The following is an 18037-nucleotide window of genomic DNA, read 5'->3' on the forward strand; positions in this document are numbered from 1 at the left end:
CCAGGTCTCTCAACCCCTTAAGGACATAGGATGTATATGTACGTCCTGGTGCCCTGGTACTTAATGAACTGGGACGTACATTTCCGTCCTGTGCTCGTGTCATACGCGGCAGGTCCCGGCTGCTATCAGCAGCCAGGGACCCGCTGGTAATGGCGCACATCAGCGATCGCACTGATGTGTGCCATTAACCCGTCAGATGCCATGATCAATACAGATCAAGTCATCTGCGGCAGTGTGGTCACTTAAATAGATAATACAGGATACGATCATCCAGCATGGCAGCCGGACATCCGCTCATCTGCCTTCGGCCGTCTCCAGGGGTCTTCTGCTCTGGTTTGAGATCGAGCAGACGAGAGCAGAAGATAGCTGATAACACTGATCAGTGCTATGCCTTATGCATAGCACTTAACAGTATTAGCAATCAAGTGATTGCTATAAGTAGTTCCCTATTAAAGTGTAAAAAAAAAAAAAGTTAAAAATTAGAAAAATCCCCTCCCCAATAAAAATGTAAATCGTCACTTTTTCCCATTTTACCCCCCAGAAAGTGTAAAAAAAAAAAAAAAATTAATAAGCATATTTGGAATCGCCGTGTGCGTAAATGCCCAAACTATCAAAATATAATGTGAATGATACCTTATGGTCAACAGCGTAAACGTATAAAAAAAAAATCCAACATTGCTGCTTTTTAATCACATAATATTCCCAAAAAACATCATAAAAATTTATTAAAAGTTTCATATATGCAAATAGAGTATCAAAGAAAAATACAGGTCATGGAGCAAAAAATTAGCCCTGGTACCGCCACTTATACGGAAAAATGGAAAAGTTATAGGTCATCAAAATAGAGGGATTTTAAACGCGCTAATTTGAGATTTCTTTTTAAAGTGATACAATAATAGAAAAGTATCTAATCATGGGTATCATTTTAATCATATTGTCCAACAGAATAAATAAAACATGTCATTTTTACTGTAAAGTGTACAGCGTGAAAACGAAACCTTCCAAAATTAGCAAATTTGTGGTTTTCTTTTCAATTTCCCCACACAAAGTGTTTTTCTTATTTTATTTCACCATACATTTTATGGTAAAGTGAGTGATGTCATTACAAAGGACAACTGGTCGCGCAACAAACACGCCCTCATACTAGTCTGTGGATGAAAATATAAAAGAATTATGACAGTATACAAGAAAGATGCGGAGCGCTCACCAGGCTTGCATATCAGGAGCTTCTTATTGTGGTACAGGTCAGACGGGTTCACATGCAGGGGAGCAGGAGGAACAGACACTGGGGTAAGCAAGCTAGCGACGGACCGTTTGCACGCCGAAGTGCTTCATCAGGCCGATGCTTGATCACGTGGGGGAGGGGTTTAACAGGTAAGGGCTGCCATAGATACAGTTATCAACAAACCATTAACACCTTTAGTGATGTGAGTAACAGTGTATAGAGACAGAAAATCATTACATAAAACACAGTTAAAAACGAACCTCCTACCTGCGAATCATTAACAGATGGGGTACATAGGGAGTTACCTATAGAATATTACTTGTAAAAAATGTATTATAGAGGATGTTATTCATAAAAAAGCATTAAGTTCAAATTTATCCTTTAAGCCGAGCGGGCCAGTGGCATTCGTTCGGAGGATCCAACGTGCCTCGTTTTTTAAAAATAATTCTTGATGTATTAAAAAAGGAGGTATGTTGGATCCTCCGGCGCACAAACGGTCTGTCGCCAGCTTGCTTACCCCTGCGTCTGATCATCCTGCTCCCCTGCATGTGAACCTGACTTTCCTGTACCACAATAAGAGGTCGCTAATATGCTGTTATAAGCATTGTACTATAGCGGGATAGCACCGAAGAGGAATCAGGTGTGGCTTCTAGGGTCTGTGCTAGCTATCGAGATAGTGTCCTGTTCACACATGCATTGAATGGATGGTGCTGAAACTACTTTTGTTTTGATAAAAGAGTTTTATGGTTTTTGGAAGGCGAGGAGAAAAACTTAAAGGGGTACTCCACCCCTAGACATCTTATCCCCTATCCTTTGGATAGGGGATAAGATGTCAGATCGTGGGGGTCCCACCGCTGGGGACCAACGCAATATAGCATGTGGCACCCACCTATTACTGCTCTGGAAGCGCTGGAGGGTCTGGCTCCCGCCCATGGGAACGGAAGATCGTGATGTCACAACTCCGCTGTAACGCCCCCTCCTATAGACTTAGATTGAGGGGGTGGGGTATGACGTCATGAGGGGGCGTGGTGACCCCCGCCTAGACATGTCATTATTGGAAATTACATTGACCAGTTTAGTGGTTCATGTTAATTTGTCTTATGTTCTATGTGTTACAAATACAGAGGCAATCATTTTACGCCATCTTTTTTGAATTTGTATAACAGAACAACAAAAAAACTGTTTACCTTAAGGGTCTTGTTGTGTCTCTGCAGTTCCCGGCACAGGCTCTCAAGTTTGCTCCGAGCAAGAATGGCTTTGTTATGCTCACTTTGTAGCAGGTCTTTTTCTTTAACAAGTTGGACTTGGCGTTTTTGCATCTGCTTCATCTGCTTTTGCTCTATGCGATGCTCTTCCAGCTACAAAGATTCCAAAACAAAGCACAGATAATAACATTTTATATGAACACAATGACAGTTTTGTTTGATAAAATTTAAATATATAACCTTCTGTAATTCAGTTGTAATATGTTAAACCTGACTGCAGGTTCTCTGTTAATGAGCAGAAAGCTTCTCGAAAGTCACAAAAAATTCTGTCAAGTGTAAAACAGTAAAAAGACAACAACAGGGAGGAGGGGGATGCAGCTTCAGCTTACTCATTGTTCCAGCGAAACCAACATCCCACCAGACTGAACCCACCCACTCAGCAAGCATAGCAAAAGAGAGAAAAATACAGCAAATTAAGGAAAAAGACCCCCATGTGCATGATGATGTCTAGTGGAGTGTAGTTTTCTTTGGGTTTTTTGTTTCCCAACAGGTATTTTTCCATGGTATTAACTATTTTTTCCCTAAGTTTTGCTTTTTTTCCCCACAACTGCTCTGATCTGTTGGGTTTTCCAGAGCTCAAATCCTTCACATTTTATGTCAGGAACACGCCCCTTTTGTTGGGATCACTACCTTTTTGTCGGGATCACGCCCCTTTCCCCAGCAGACATGCCCCTTTTTCAGATTTTCCAAAAAAAAAGGAGTTAGTCGGATTTATTGGATTTTTTGGGAGTAAAATCTGGAACGTGTGCCAAAATTTAAGCCCTAAAAACCCAATAAAAAAAATAGTTGTAAACACAATAGTAAAAAACCCCAATATTTCTGGCTGTACTACATCTAGGACACATCTACACTAGTCTACTGCAGATACTAGGATTTTAATGCTGTTATTTAGGTGCCTAGTATGATGGTTGCTTGTTTGCTGTTAGCTAATATAAATAAAGAAAAAGGTATGGTTTCATTTTTTGGTCCCAACGTTGGATTTCTACATAAATACAGTGAAACTTCTCCAAAATTCCACCTCTTTGAGAAGACCACCTCTATAGAAGACTACTTTTAATACAATTTTGGGTGGCCTTCTTAAAAAGGCTTCACTGTAATAGGTGAATATTCAGAATCACTTTTAAAGTTATGGTTGGAATAAATAGATGAGATCAATCCGTCATGTGAGCAAACAAATCTACATACTCCACCCCTAGACATCTTATCCCCTATTTAGAAAGTATATCTGATTGCGGGGGTCCTGTCGCTGTGGACCCCTGTGATCTCCCTACTGCACCCGGCTTTCATTTAGAGCGTCGGACAGTGCCGGAGGCTCGTGACCTCACACTCATGCCCCACTCATGACGTCATGGCCACGCACTCTCAATGCAAGTCTATGGCAGTGGGTGTGACGGCCGTCACACCCCCTCCCGTAGACTTGCATTAAGGGGGCATGGCCGTGAGTCAAGTTCTGCAGCCACAGTCAAGTGCAAGTAAGCTAAACCTGCAGCATTGTCTGTCATCAGTCAAGTCTTTGAAATTGTCTGACAGGACACAGTGTTGGGATTTAAATGGATTTCCCTGAGGTCAAGGACCGGCCCTCAGGAAAACAGTCATCAGGTCCAATCCCAGAACGACCTAAGTAAGGACTCTCATCTCATGTCGCCTCCTGCCCCTATGTAAAAATTATAGTGTACCGTTGGAGGCATTGATAGATACAGGGTCACAAGTGTCTACTATACCTAAATATATTTTCTATCAATCTTGGGATGCTTGTTTATTATGTTAGCCTGATTATGTTAATTTCAGAGTAGTTGCGGGTAATGGGCAATCAGTCCCCAGACATGGATACTGGGAGCCAACCATTCAGTTGGGAGAGCATATACTTAGTGGGCAGGGAGTGATTGTAACTAATGTGACAGATAAGGGGTCATAGGCATGCGCATGGGGTGTGCCGGGTGTGCCTGGGCCCACCCTAATCAAGCCCAGGCTCAGGGGCGTCACTAGGTCATTTTATTCAGGGCCTGGGCCTAGGATGTTAACACATGGGCCCCGGATGTCAGCTGCCCCCGCTTTTTTTTAAATCTTCCTCCATTTTTTAAATATATTTATAAAACAGTGGGCGGGCGCGCAGAAGGGAACCCCGCTCAGGGCAGGTCCTCCGGTCCCAAGTTCATTAGGCCGAGCCAGGGACACTGCTACTTTAGGAGTAGCACACTTCCGTGCGCAGGCACGCAACCCCCCCCCCTGCCCCGGCTTCTCCGAGCAGGACGGAAGCTCGGAGCTTAAACCACTGCAGAAGGCAGCAGCCAGGCGTGACCAGCAGCCAGGCGTGACCAGGAGCCGCCCGATGTGATCTACATCCCGCCTGATGTCATCCTGAGCCCGGAAAGGTAAAAAGGGCGGGGGGGGGGGGGGAGGTTGTTGGGGTCAGGGGTCAAAATATTGTGAAGGAGGGGGTCTGTGGAGGGACAGTCACAGAACAGTATCTACCTTTATATGATCCTGGATACAATTACTTATATGGTATACAGGTTTGCAACAAAGTCCAAGACCACAGCAGCAAAAATTATAAACTGATACGTGCAAAAGAGTTGTAGTTTATTGGTTCCCCAAAAGTTTTTTTTGAGGAACCAATAAATAATAGCTCTTTTTTTCCAATTTTGGTGCTGTGGTCTTGGACTTTCTTGCATGTTTGGTATCCGGATTGGCTATCTGGATGACTACGGGGACAATGGATTTATCTAGTGCTGTCTTATCTGTTTATGTATGTGTGCATGCAAGCAAGAGTGTATTTGTGTGTTTGTATATATGTGTGTGTGTGTGTATGTGTATGTATGTGTGTATATATATATTTTCCTGGGATTTGCCACCTACTACCACCGCTTCATTCCCCACTTCACCCAGATTGCAGAACCCCTCGCAGCTCTCTTACAGGGTACAGCAAAAGAGAACTATAATGGGAAACTACCTGTTGAATGAGCCAAAGAGCAAGATAGTTTTATCTTATGGAGTCAAAGGACATCTTAACAGAAGGAATGGGGGCAGACAGCATACAGCCCAAGTGGCTGAAGGATCCAGTATGAGTTCTCCTGAGACAAAGTCAAAGGAGTCATCAATGTCGCCAAAAGGTACCATGAAGCTTTTAGTAAACACCCTACAGATTTGGGCATACGTCCATGATCCAACACCCAATCCTCAAAGGCGAAAGCCCATCGTTCAAGAAAAGACACCGCCCGGTCGCGCCAGGCATGTACCAGACTGTCAAGAAGATGCTAGCCGACATGAAAGAGGCAGACGTCATCCATGAAAGTCAGAGTCCCTGGGAGGCGCCACTTGTCCTGGTCAAGAAAAAAGACAGAACCATCAGCTTCTGTGTGGACCACAGGAAACTGAACAAGGTCACACATAAGGATGCTTATCCTCTGCCAAGGATCGAGGAGTCACTCACAGCCCTTGGGTCTACTGCTTACTTCTCCACCCTGGACTTAACCAGTGGATATTGGCAAGTGCCCATGGCCGTGGAAGACCGGGAGAAGACCACCTTCGTGACAACCATGGGACTGTTCGAATTCAAATGTATGCCATTTGGACTATGTACTGCCCCTGCTACATTTCAGCGTTTGATGGAAAGGTGCCTGGTCCATCTAAATTTGTGTCCTATTGTACCTGGACAAAGTCATTGTGTATTCCAAGGCCTACCAGGAGCACCTCATCTGTCAGACATCTTCCAAGTCCTGAGAAAGCATGGGCTGAAGATCAAGCCATCAAATTGTCACTTGCTCAAACCTACATTTACACTACCTGGGTCATGTTGTCAGTGTTGGGGGATTCCAGCCCAATCCTGAAAAGGTGGAAGTTGTCAAAAACTGGCCTACCCCGTGCACAGTGAAAGATGTCAGGACTTTCCTGGGATTTGCCGGCTACTACCGCTGCTTCATTCCCCACTTCACCCAGATTGCAGAACCCCTCACAGCTCTCTTACAGGGTACAGCAAAAGAGAACTATAATGGGAAACTACCCGTTGAATGAGCCAAAGAGCAAGAGACAGCGTTCCGAGCTCTTAAACATCTGCTGACAGAACCACCCATCCTGGCGTATCCAGACTACAGTCAGCCATTCCGATTATATATTGATGCCAGGTTCAAAGGCCTAGGAGCTGTCCTGTCCCAAGTCCAGGAAGGACAGGAACGAGTAGTTGCCTATGCCAGTCGTAACCTACGCAGAGACGAGAAGAACGATGCAAACTTCAGCTCATTCAAGTTAGAACTTCTCGCCCTGGTATGGGCCATGACCGAAAAGTTCAGTGACTACTTGGCTGCCACGCCATTTACTGTCTACACTGAATACCGCCAAGTTGAGTGCCATCGAACAACGTTGGGCTTCAAGATTAGCCAATTAGAGTTTCACCATCAAGTATAGAAGCGGCAAGTCGAATGTCAGTGCTGATGTACTGTCTCTAATGACTCTCTGCGAAGAACCCCCTGTTGAAGAAATGTGGGAAGACGTGGAGGTGCCCCGATTTTATCAATGGTTCGCGAACTAAAATGTTGTGACCGCCCTCAGGGACGGGGAACCCAGCTCCAAAAAGGTTCAAGAAGACCTATACACCTGGAAGACTCTTCAAGACGAAAGACGAGTCATGGGGGATCTGTTGAACTACCTGCTGGTGACAAAGGTACCAACCCGTCTATGCCGGGCCCAGTGTGACTGAGCTGAAACGTCTGTGGCGACAGAGGAATCGATTGTTTGTGCACAAGAAACTGTTGTACCGAAATTCTTTGGATCTGCGGTCTCTGGTGATTGACTTCATCAGATTATGGTTCCCCGAAGAGACGTAGCGATGGTCCTCAACGTATACCATGATCAATCGGGACACTTTGGAGTCCACAAGACCAAAGCTACTGTCAGGCGAAGATTCTATTGGATCGGAATGCGGAGCGACATTGAAAAAAGGTGCAGTGAATGTGCTGTCTGTAATGTCACCAAGAATGTGCACAAGGACACAAGAGCACCCCTCCATTTCATCCAGAGTAAAAGGCCTAACCAGTTGGTTGCGCTAGACCATGTCAAGGTGTCTCCTACCCGGTCCGGGTACACTTGTGCTCTCACCATGGTGGATCACTACTCTAAGTGGGTTGTCGTTGTACCCGTTAAAGACCTCACAGCCAAGACAGCGGACCAGGTGGGTACAAACCCTTGGGTGTCCGTAGCCTGTCCTGACGGACCATGGAACGGCCTTCGAGGCCCAACTCTTCCAAGAGCTGTGTCAATTCCATGCCTGTAAGAAACTCCGGACTACTGCTTACCACCCCCAGGGGAATGGGCTCTTTGAACGCATCAATCAAGTCTTTATCCACATGTTGTGAGCTGGCTCTGTCTCCAGACATGAAGACTACTGCCTGAATTATTGGAGATCTATAATAACATAGTCCACTGTTCTACAGGGTACACTCCTTTCTACTTCAAGATGGGGGGCCATGGACAGCTGCCTAAAGACTGAACATTTGGACTTCAAGCCCCGTTCAACAACTCTCCACATGCCTCCCTGGAGTGAGTCTCTGACCCCCAGAGAAGAATCCACAAAGCAAAAGAAATTGTCAGCAAAAATATGGGCGAGGCTCAACAAAGACAGCAACAGGATTACAACCGTCATGCCTCTGCCAAACCACTTCAACTGAGCGCTAAAGTGTGCCTGCAGATGTTTCCAAGAGCCCATAAATTAGACTCTATCTGGGAGATGGAACCGTTCACAGTGACGGCCATACCCTATCCAGACTCTGACGTGTATGAAGTACAAAAGCCTGGGTATGAGCCACAAGTTGTTCACCGCAACCGAATCAAGCTGTGTCTGAAAGAAGACCTATACATGCTCCCAGCACCATCCCCTCGAGCAGTCAGACCTGCAAGAGAGTATGTCCCAGGCGAGGGGATCCATCCATCTATGGACTTCTCTATGTTTTCTCCAAGTCAGCCTGCGGTCTTCTGTCTCACCAGCCCTAGGGTTGGTTCCACCAACATTAATTTCTACTCCAGCCCTAGTCCTGTCACCGTTGGCTCTAGTTTATACACCCGTTTCCAGAGCACCAACTCAGTCACCAGTCTCCCCAGCACCACAGTCAGCGACTCCTGCCAGTCCTGACCCTATACCAACTCCCAAACTCGATGAGAAAGACCTAGGCACAGTTCCAGCTGTACCAAGAGCTCCAGGAGACACTGGTGTTCCAGACTCTCCAGAAGTGGTGTTGCGTAGGTCCCAACGGTCAACCCAAGGACAACTTCCAGCGAGAAACAAAGATTAATTCACACTAAAACATGTAAAAGTTATGTACCACACATAGTCCATTCAGATATAGCAAAGTGGTTAACACATGTAAGACAGAACTGTGACATTATTTGTAGTTCCAGTTCACCAGTTCTAAATGTATACAGAAATGTGTCTAATGTTTTCTCTCCTGCCCACGTGTGCAGGGTACTCTATTGGCCAGAGGGTTCACCTGAAGTCTAGATATTGCACTTAGAGTGACAGGAACGTTGCAGAGATGAAAAGGTTGCTAAAAGTAAAAGTAACACTGTTGTATGGTGTAAAAATGTGTAGAATTCTGGGGAGAAGAGTTTTAATACCGAGGGGCCCTAACAGCCAAAGCATTGGGCAGATAGGCTCAGGCAAACCAATCCACAACTTGTATATAATATTGTCTTAAGAGCGTGTTGTTAAAGAAGTTACAAGGTCCTTTTTCCTCACATGTTTGCTACCATATCGGAGCCTGTATGGACATTTGCAAATACTACATGGACTCATCCTTTGTTGCTATCAAGTTAACAGACCTGTTAAGAACATTTTGCTAAGATGCCCCAGGAACTGTCACCAGGCCCCAGTGGCCACTTCAGTCCTCCGCCTTTCAGGACTGGGCATCGAGGACGACTATATTTAAGAGGGGGAGTTTGTGGTTGCCCAGTACAGGAGGTGTTACCCTGTACTCCTGCTTCCCTGTCAGACAGCATCATTCATTGTCCCCAGTGCCCCTGCATTAGTTATCCACTGTAAATATGTTTTATTGTATAACATGTGTCACTTTAAGAGTTATACCAAGTGATATTACATCTGCTTGTTACCCAGGAGGTACCAGTGACCAGGTGATCCCAAGAGTGACCTATGGGCTCCCTGCTAGTCTCCCCCCAAAAAACCCTGGGAGGAGCTAGCCTCTCTCTTTTTGCACCAAGTCTTTGCTGAGGTCAGTCGTGCCTAGTGTATGTGTGTCCAGTGTATTGAAGGTCTCATGCCAAGTTCTGCAGCCACAGTCAAGAGCAGGTAAGCTATACCTGCAGCATTGTCCGTCATCAGTCAAGTCAAGTCAGTCTCTGTTAAATTGTGAAGCAACATGGCCTGCACCAACTTGTCTAGTCCTACTACAAGTCCCAGCAAGTCCTTAAAGTCTCTGAGTCACCTCCTTGGGCCCTGGCTGAACTGCATAGCCTTTACCAACTGTCTACCCTCAGTAAATCTACCGTTGTCCATAACTTGGCGTCGGAGTCTTTATTGCCCCCTGTGCCTAGCCCAGGATCCAGCGTTATACCTTCAGGTGATTATAGGCTAAACCACGCCCTGGCATCACGAATACAAAGAGTTAATGCCATCTGCCCCTAGGGTAACAACATCTGCCCTGCATCACACACCCCGCCACCACAAAATACTTGACTAACAATCTAAAGAAATACAAATCACAAGAATGAAAAACAGCGATAGTTCCAAAATAAAGGTTGTGAATTTTTTTCACCTATCAACTCCAGCATCCATGCTATAAAAGACTCCATGGTGAAATTAAAACATTGCTGTCACTTGATGGGTGAATAAAATTCAAAACCTTCATTTTGGAAGGTGCTATTTTCCATCCTTTTGAATTTAAATCTTAAACTTGATACAATAGATACAATATCCCATATAAAACCAATTTTTATTAAAGGCATAATTCTGGACAGTAAGCAAGTACAGTACATAATGCCCAATGCTTATTTTATCTCATGCAATTCAACTGGAAAATGTCTTTGCTATTCACAATGGGGGAGATTTATCAAAACCCGTGCAGAGGAAAATTTGCCCAGTTGCCCATAGCAACCAATCAGATTGCTTCTTTCATTTTTCGCAGGCCTTCCTGAAAATGAAAGAAGCGAGCTGATTGGTTGCTATGGGCAACTGGGCAAGTTTTCCTTTACACGGGTTTTGATAAATCCCCCCCAATGTTGATTTGCAGTTAATACATATGGTTTAATAAATTATGTCTTAATTATTTTATTGCCCACATTAACTAAAGAACACATTTATGTGCTGCATTGCAATACACATCACATATCCATGCAATACCAACCAGTTCTGCATACTTCTTTGTCAAGGCTTCCAGCTTCTCCTCGGGTGTGTTAAGCTTGTTTAGGCTCTGGAGCAGGAGAGCAGCCTCTTTACCTTCAAGTAAAAATAAAGTATTAGGCCTCCTTCATGCTGACATCAAAGATAGGGGTCCCATAGCAAAGATAAAAATTGGTTTTCCATGTTATGATGATTGGGTTTTCCCTTCCATGACTATAAAATAAGTATATCTTCTGAGATTCTATTTGTGTCCATTCTGCAAATATGATTGCCAGATTTATTTTTGATCCCAATTTGGAAGTTTCCTGAGGTGTCCTATATTTGTCCATGCAAACTGTTTACAGGAGCAGGGACTGCTGACAAAGAAAGGAGACTCTGCTCCTGCACAATAAGCTGCTCAGCCTGGTACAGAACATTGGCCCAGCAAAAATAGAGAGTGGAAGCTGCATTGCATACAGTATCACAGTTTACCTTAGGTCCACTAACTGTATAGTAGGAGAGATAAAACAACTTACTAAAAGTTTAGATTCTAACTACCGTAATCTGACTTTTTTTTTGTAATTTAGACAGAATTCATTTCCTGCTGGTTCAATTTGTCTCTATCCATGACCCTTGGTTTGATTCCACCAAGTTTGCTACTACTGTATGTTCTCTGGAGAATGGAGTCCTTTACAGGTGTTCAACCCCCTCTAAAAATGAGAACAACCAGGGGCATGGCCTGTCTCTATGGTATAGTAGAGTTTCGAAGGTAGTGTCTGTCTAAATACCATTTACCTACTTTTTTTTAATTTGCTGTGCTGTTCTGCTGTGAAATAACAATATGTCTGTCTATACAGCTCTGACAAATTTTTCTTTGATACAGTTTTAATGGTATTTATTAGTATGTATCTCCTTCACCTTTATGGCTTCATTATTGGGAGGTTGTACATTTCAAGTTTTTAGTTGATGATAAACATGTTAGTAGTGATCTCGCTTTTCTAGAAACAGGTGTAAATGAGATATAACCAAACAGAATTTTTAACACATTGAAAGTAATCACAATTTGATTTATTCATGTAGATGGCCATAGAACCATCATTTGCAGTATAAACAATGTAAATGATTTTTAAGACTTTTGGTATTGTGAGAATTAGGCCACGAGCCTCAATTTAAATTTTCCAAATATGGGAACATATCAATATATCTAATTAATATTAGACCAATCAAACAAAAGCAAATTTGTAGCAATACGTTTCATTCCTGTTATCATAATAAGTATAGTAAAAAAAAGTTAAACATGGGTGCTTAGGTTGTGGAATTGGAGTCAAGAGCTGGGCTCTTTTACCTTAGTGAACTTAACAGTACCTTTGCCACATAGGAGGATACCAGTGAGGGCCCATCAGCTTTAAAGTGTACCTATCATTTACAAAAAATTTTTTATATAATGTACATAATAACATGATCTGTATGTTTGTAATATGCATTGATTTCAAAATGTGTACATTTTCTGGTTAAAAAATCCTGGCTTGTGTCTCTGCAGCTATTGCTTGTATGTCTCTGTGCAGAGACAAAATGCAGGGAACATGGGTGGACAAGCAGGGCTCTGTGCACTGAGGACAAGCAGGGCTCTTTGCAGTGAGGACAAGCAGGACTCTGTACACTGAAGACAAGCAGGGCCCTGTACACTGAGGACAAGCAGGCCATGTACACTGAGGACAAGCAGGGCTCTGTACACTGAGGAAAAGCAGGGCTCTGTACACTGAGGGCAAGCGGGGCTCTGTGCAGTGAGGACAAGCAGGGCTCTGTACACTGAGGACAAGCAAGGTTCTGTGCACTGAGAACAAGCTGGGATCTGTACACAGAGGACAAGCAGGGATCTGTACACTGAGGACAAGCAGGTTTCTGTGCACGGAGGACAAGCATGGCTCTGTGCACTGAGGACAAGCACGGCTCTGTGCACTGAGGACAAGCACGGCTCTGTGCACTGAGGACAAGCACGGCTCTGTGCACTGAGGACAAGCAGGGCTCTGTGCACTGAGGACAAGCAGGGCTCTGTATACTGAGGACAAGCAGGGCTCTGTATACTGAGGACAAGCAGGGCTCTGTATACTGAGGACAAGCTGGGCTCTGTGCAGTGAGTACAAGTTGAGCTCTGAGCAGTGAGGGCAAGCTGGGCTCTGTACACTGAGGACAAGCGGGGCTCTGTACACTGAGAACAAGCAGGGCTCTGTACACTGAGGAGAAGCAGGGTGCTGTACACTGAGGACAAGCAGGGCTCTGTACACTGAGGACAAGCAGGGCTCTGTACACTGAGGACAAGCAGGGCTCTGTACACTGAGGACAAGCAGGGCTCTGTGCAATGAGGACAAGCAGGGCTATGTTCACTGAGGACAAGCAGGGCTCTTTACACTGAGGACAAGCAGGGCTCTGTGCACTGAGGACAAGCAGGGCTCTGTGCACTGAGGACAAGCAGGGCTCTGTGCACTGAGGACAAGCAGGGCTCTGTACACTGAGAACAAGCAGGGCTATGTACAGTGAGGACAAGCAGGGCTCTGTGCAGTGAGGACAAGCAGGGCTCTGTGCAGTGAGGACAAGCAGGGCTCTGTACACTGAGGACAAGCAGGGCTCTGTGCAGTGAGGACAAGCAGGGCTCTGTGCAGTGATGACAAGCAGGGCTCTATACACTGATGACCAGCAGGGCTCTGTACACTAAGGACAAGCAGGGCTCTGTACACTAAGGACAAGCAGGGCTCTGTGCAGTGGGGACAAATAGGGCTCTGTGCAGTGGGGACAAGCAGGGCTCTGTGCACTGAGGACAAACAGGGCTCTGTACACTGATGACAAGCAGGGCTGACCACTGAGGACAAGCAGGAGTCTGTGCAGTGATTACAAAAATGGCTCTGTACACTGAGGACAAGACAAGCAGGGCTCTGTACACTGAGGACAAGATGGGCTTTGTGCAATGAGGACAAGCAGGACTCTGTACACTGAGGACAAGCAGGACTCTGTACACTGAGGACAAGCAGGACTCTGTACACTGAGGACAAGCAGGGCTCTGTACACTGAGGACAAGCAGAACTATGTACACTGAGGACAAGCAGGACTCTCCATACTGAGGACAAGCAGGGCTCTGTACACTGAGGACAAGCAGAACTATGTACACTGAGGACAAGCAGGGCTCTCCATACTGAGGACAAGCAGGGCTCTGTACACTGAGGACAAGCAGGGCTCTGCATACTGAGGACAAGCAGGACTCTGTACACTGAGGACAAGCAGGGCTCTGCATACTGAGGACAAGCAGGGCTCTGTACACTGTGGACAAGCAGGGCTATGTGCAGTGAGGACAAGCAGAGTTCTGTACAATGAGGAATGAGGACAAGCAGTGCCCTGTGCAATTAGGCTCTGTGTCATGCTCCCGGCTCACACATCAGGATGATTGACAAGCCAGGAACCAGCACAGAGCCCTGCTTTGTCCCACCCTCACTTTCTGTATTTGGTCTCCTCACACAGGCAATTGCTGCAGGGACAGCATTTTGTCACCCAAAAATATACACATTTTTGTAACCAATGTGTATTACAAATATACATATAATGTTATTATCTACATTATCATACGAAAAGTTTTGACAAACAGGTACACTTTAAGGCATATCACACAACATACAACTTTAGAACTCATGTAAGTCACTAACACACATGTAACCATTGCATAGTATAGTTAACCTTGCCCATTTGCCTACTGGAATCTAAATGATCTAATAGACAGTGGAATTGATAAAGGCAATTCTTTAACTATTTATTTATTTAATAAATAATAATAAAATTATTGTGGAAGCAATAGCTTAAGAATGTTTTTAGTCAGGTATAGAAAAGTAACATCTCCTGGCTGAGAGGATGCAGTTCCCACAATAGAATCAGTAAGCATCACATCAGCCATCCCCAGACTTCTTATCTGTATATGTTTTGTGGATGGCTGGAAAGTAGCAAATGTGCTTTCATTTGTATTCCAACCATGTGACAATGCCTTCAGTGAGGTCGAAGAGCTGTGTCCATGAGTTCTGACGGCAGTTTGTGATGTAGTCTGTATTTACCTTGTTAGTCATCGTAGCCTACAGTATTTCATAGATTTATTAGTGCTTTCCTTTTTGCTGCATTCACATATTACAATTTTTCATACCAACGATTGGTCCAAAAACAGGAATTGGAATTTGGTCTGATTGTGATTTGAAGCTCTTTATGAGGAAAAGAGTTCTAGACCTAGAGTTCTAAATGATGTTAAAAGGAGAAATTCTTTCCAAGCCATAATGCTGATTACACTTTAATTTTGTCTTTATCAGAAGTTACACTAGAACAGATATAAGAACTGATTCATAAAATACATGGAATTTATCCAAGTGTAACACCAGTTGCTGGAATACATTTCCCAAATTACATACTGTACAGTTTGTGAGCAACTGCCTATAGGATCAATATAGCTAATAAACTGTCCCGAGGATAATGTAACACATTGCAGATCAAATCTAAATAGATTTCATGAGAATATATAATTATCACTTGTCTTTTTCTTCTTTTTATTTGATAAAATAACAGCAGAACAGAACCATTGTGGCGTATTTTCAGAATACGTCAGGTATACTGTGGTCAGTATGATTAAGATCGCTTAGACGATCGAAACGCGTCACTGCTGTTCTGGTCTGTGTGTGTTGCTGCACTGAAATAAATATATCTGCATTCGAGCTCTTGTGCGGGATATTCATTTATCTCTTGTATTTTCAGATTGATCCATCACCATTTGTTTAGTTCCAATCAGTGTGACAATATATTCTGCATAGGATATTCAATCAAACAAGTCATTTAAATAATATCCCTTTGTAATGGCCCATTTCTCCTTTTTTTGTGTACTTTTAAAAGCAAAAATGTCTAAGGGCTTTGCCCAAGTTTGATGGTGTAGGAATGAGGGGAGTTAATGCCAAGTATGGGCCTGACTGATCTTATTTGTTGGCAGTGAATGTGAGGTCACATGACAGGTACTCAGGCCAATCAGCTGTCAGTACATGGTGGAAGCTGGTAAGGCATGGACAGGGGTGAAACTTTTTTTTTTAATAAGTAAACAAGAAATTTAGAATGATGAATGAAAAAGATAAGCACTAAACCACTCTAAAGGATGTGAGCAAAAACATGCAAAAATAGCATATTGTTCAACCATAAAATTAAAGCAACTTACGAATGAAGTGAATAACATTGCTTATCTCATCACAATGATGCCTGTCCAAATTTGGGGTATATAAGGCGCCAAAATGACAAACCTTCTGGGGTGTTCCCAGTATGCAGTGTTTACTGTCTACCAAAAGTGATCCAAGATTATGTTAGCCAGTAAGGACAGGTTCAAGGGTACCAAAGACTTGTGGGGAGTAAAGGCTGGCCTGTCTAAACTGATCTTACATGAGAGCTATTGCAAAACTACAACTCCCAGCATGCCCACACAGCAGTTTGCTGTCTGGGCATGCTGGGATTTGTAGTTTTGCAACATCTGGAGGACCACAGTTTGAAGATCACTGTGCGGGGGTTTCTAAACTGTGGCCCTCTAAATCTTGCAAAACTACAACTAGCAGCATGCACGAAGGGCAAACGGCTGACTCGCCATGCTGGGAGTTGTAGTTGCGTACCTCCAGCTATTGGATAACTACATCTCCCAGCATGCCCTTCGGCGATCAGTACATGCTGGGAGTTGTAGTTTTGCAACAGCTGGAGGCACACTGGTTGGAAAATACTGAGTTAGGTAACAGAACCTAACTAAAGGTTTTCCAACCAGTATGCCTCCAGCTGTTGCAAAAGTACGCGGCGGAAAATTTGCCGCAGCTCAAACTTGAAGCAGGAATCTCACTGTAAACCATTCCATGGGGGGGGGGGAGGCAAACCTCCAGCTGTTTCAAAACTACAACTCCCAGCATGTACTGATAGACCGTGCATGCTGGGAGTTGTAGTTTTGAAACAGCTGGAGGTTTGCCCCCCCCCCCCATGTGAATGTATAGGGTAAATTCACACGGGTGGGTTTACAGTGAGTTTACTGCTTCAAGTCTGAGCTGCGGCAAATTTTCTGCCACAACGCAAACTCATTCCGGGAAACTAACCGTGAACCCCCGTCCGTTTGAATGTACCCTAAACACACTACACTACTCTACACTAACACATAATAAAATGTAAAACACTACATATACACCCCCTTACACTAACCCCCCAATAAAAATGAAAAACGTATCGTACGGCAGTGTTTCCAAAATGGAGCCTCCAGCTGTTGCAAAACAACAACTCCAGCATTTCGGGACAGCCACTGACTGTCCAGGCATGCTGGGAGTTTAGCAACAGCTGGAGGCACCCTGTTTTGGAATCACTGACGTAGCATACCCCTATGTCCACCCCTATGCAATCCCTAATTTGGTCCTCAAATGCGCATGGTGCTCTCTCACTTCGGAGCCCTGTCGTATTTCAAGGAAACAGTTTAGGGCCACATATGGGGTATTTCCGTACTCAGGAGAAATTGCACTACAAATTTTGGTGGGCTTTTTCTCCTTTAACCCCTTAGGAAAAGGGATCTATAAAATTTACACACTACACACTATTTACAAAAATGTTACACTAACATGCTGGTAAGAGGTAAAAAGAGGTAAAAAGAAAAAAAAAAAACCAAAATTTGTAACACAATTTCTCCTGAGTACGGAAATACCCCATATGTGGGCATAAAATGCTCTGTGAACGGGCAACAAGGCTCAGGAGTGAGAGCGCACTATGTACATTGGTTATTTGCACAGGGGTGGCTGATTTTACAGCGATTCTGACATAAACGAAAAAAAAAATAGCCATGTGTAACCCGTTTTGGAAACTAAACCCCTCACAGAACATAACAAGGGGTATAGTGAGCCTTAACACCCCCCAGATGTTTGAAGAATTTTCGTTAAAGTTGAAAGTGAAAATGACATTTTTTTTTTCACTAAAATGCTGGTGTCACCCAACATTTTTCATTTTCACAAGGGAAAATAGGAAAAAAAAGCCCCCATAATTTGTAACACCATTTCTTCTGAGTAAGAACATACCCCATATGTGGATGTAAAGTGCTCTGCGGGTGCACTACAATGGTCAGAAGAGAAGGAGCGCCATTGGGCTTTTGGAGAGAAAATGTTTCCGTAATTGAAGGCCACATGTGTTTACAAAGCTCCCACGGTGCCAGAA

General features: G+C 44.1%; 1 protein-coding gene across 1 annotated transcript in view; it reads right to left on the bottom strand.

Moving 5' to 3' along the window:
• The window catches only part of TXLNB (taxilin beta), a 90900-nt gene that overhangs the window by 59389 nt on the left and 13474 nt on the right, over window positions 1-18037 (bottom strand). Inside the window, exons 2-3 of the mRNA XM_056563337.1 lie at window positions 10836-10927; window positions 2413-2583 (exon numbers count right to left, since the gene is read on the bottom strand). Of these exons, the coding sequence (XP_056419312.1) occupies window positions 2413-2583; window positions 10836-10927 (263 nt within the window). The remainder of the gene's footprint in view (window positions 1-2412; window positions 2584-10835; window positions 10928-18037) is intronic.

Source organism: Hyla sarda, chromosome 3, assembly GCF_029499605.1.
Source record: "Hyla sarda isolate aHylSar1 chromosome 3, aHylSar1.hap1, whole genome shotgun sequence".
NCBI classification, from domain to species: Eukaryota; Metazoa; Chordata; class Amphibia; order Anura; family Hylidae; genus Hyla; species Hyla sarda.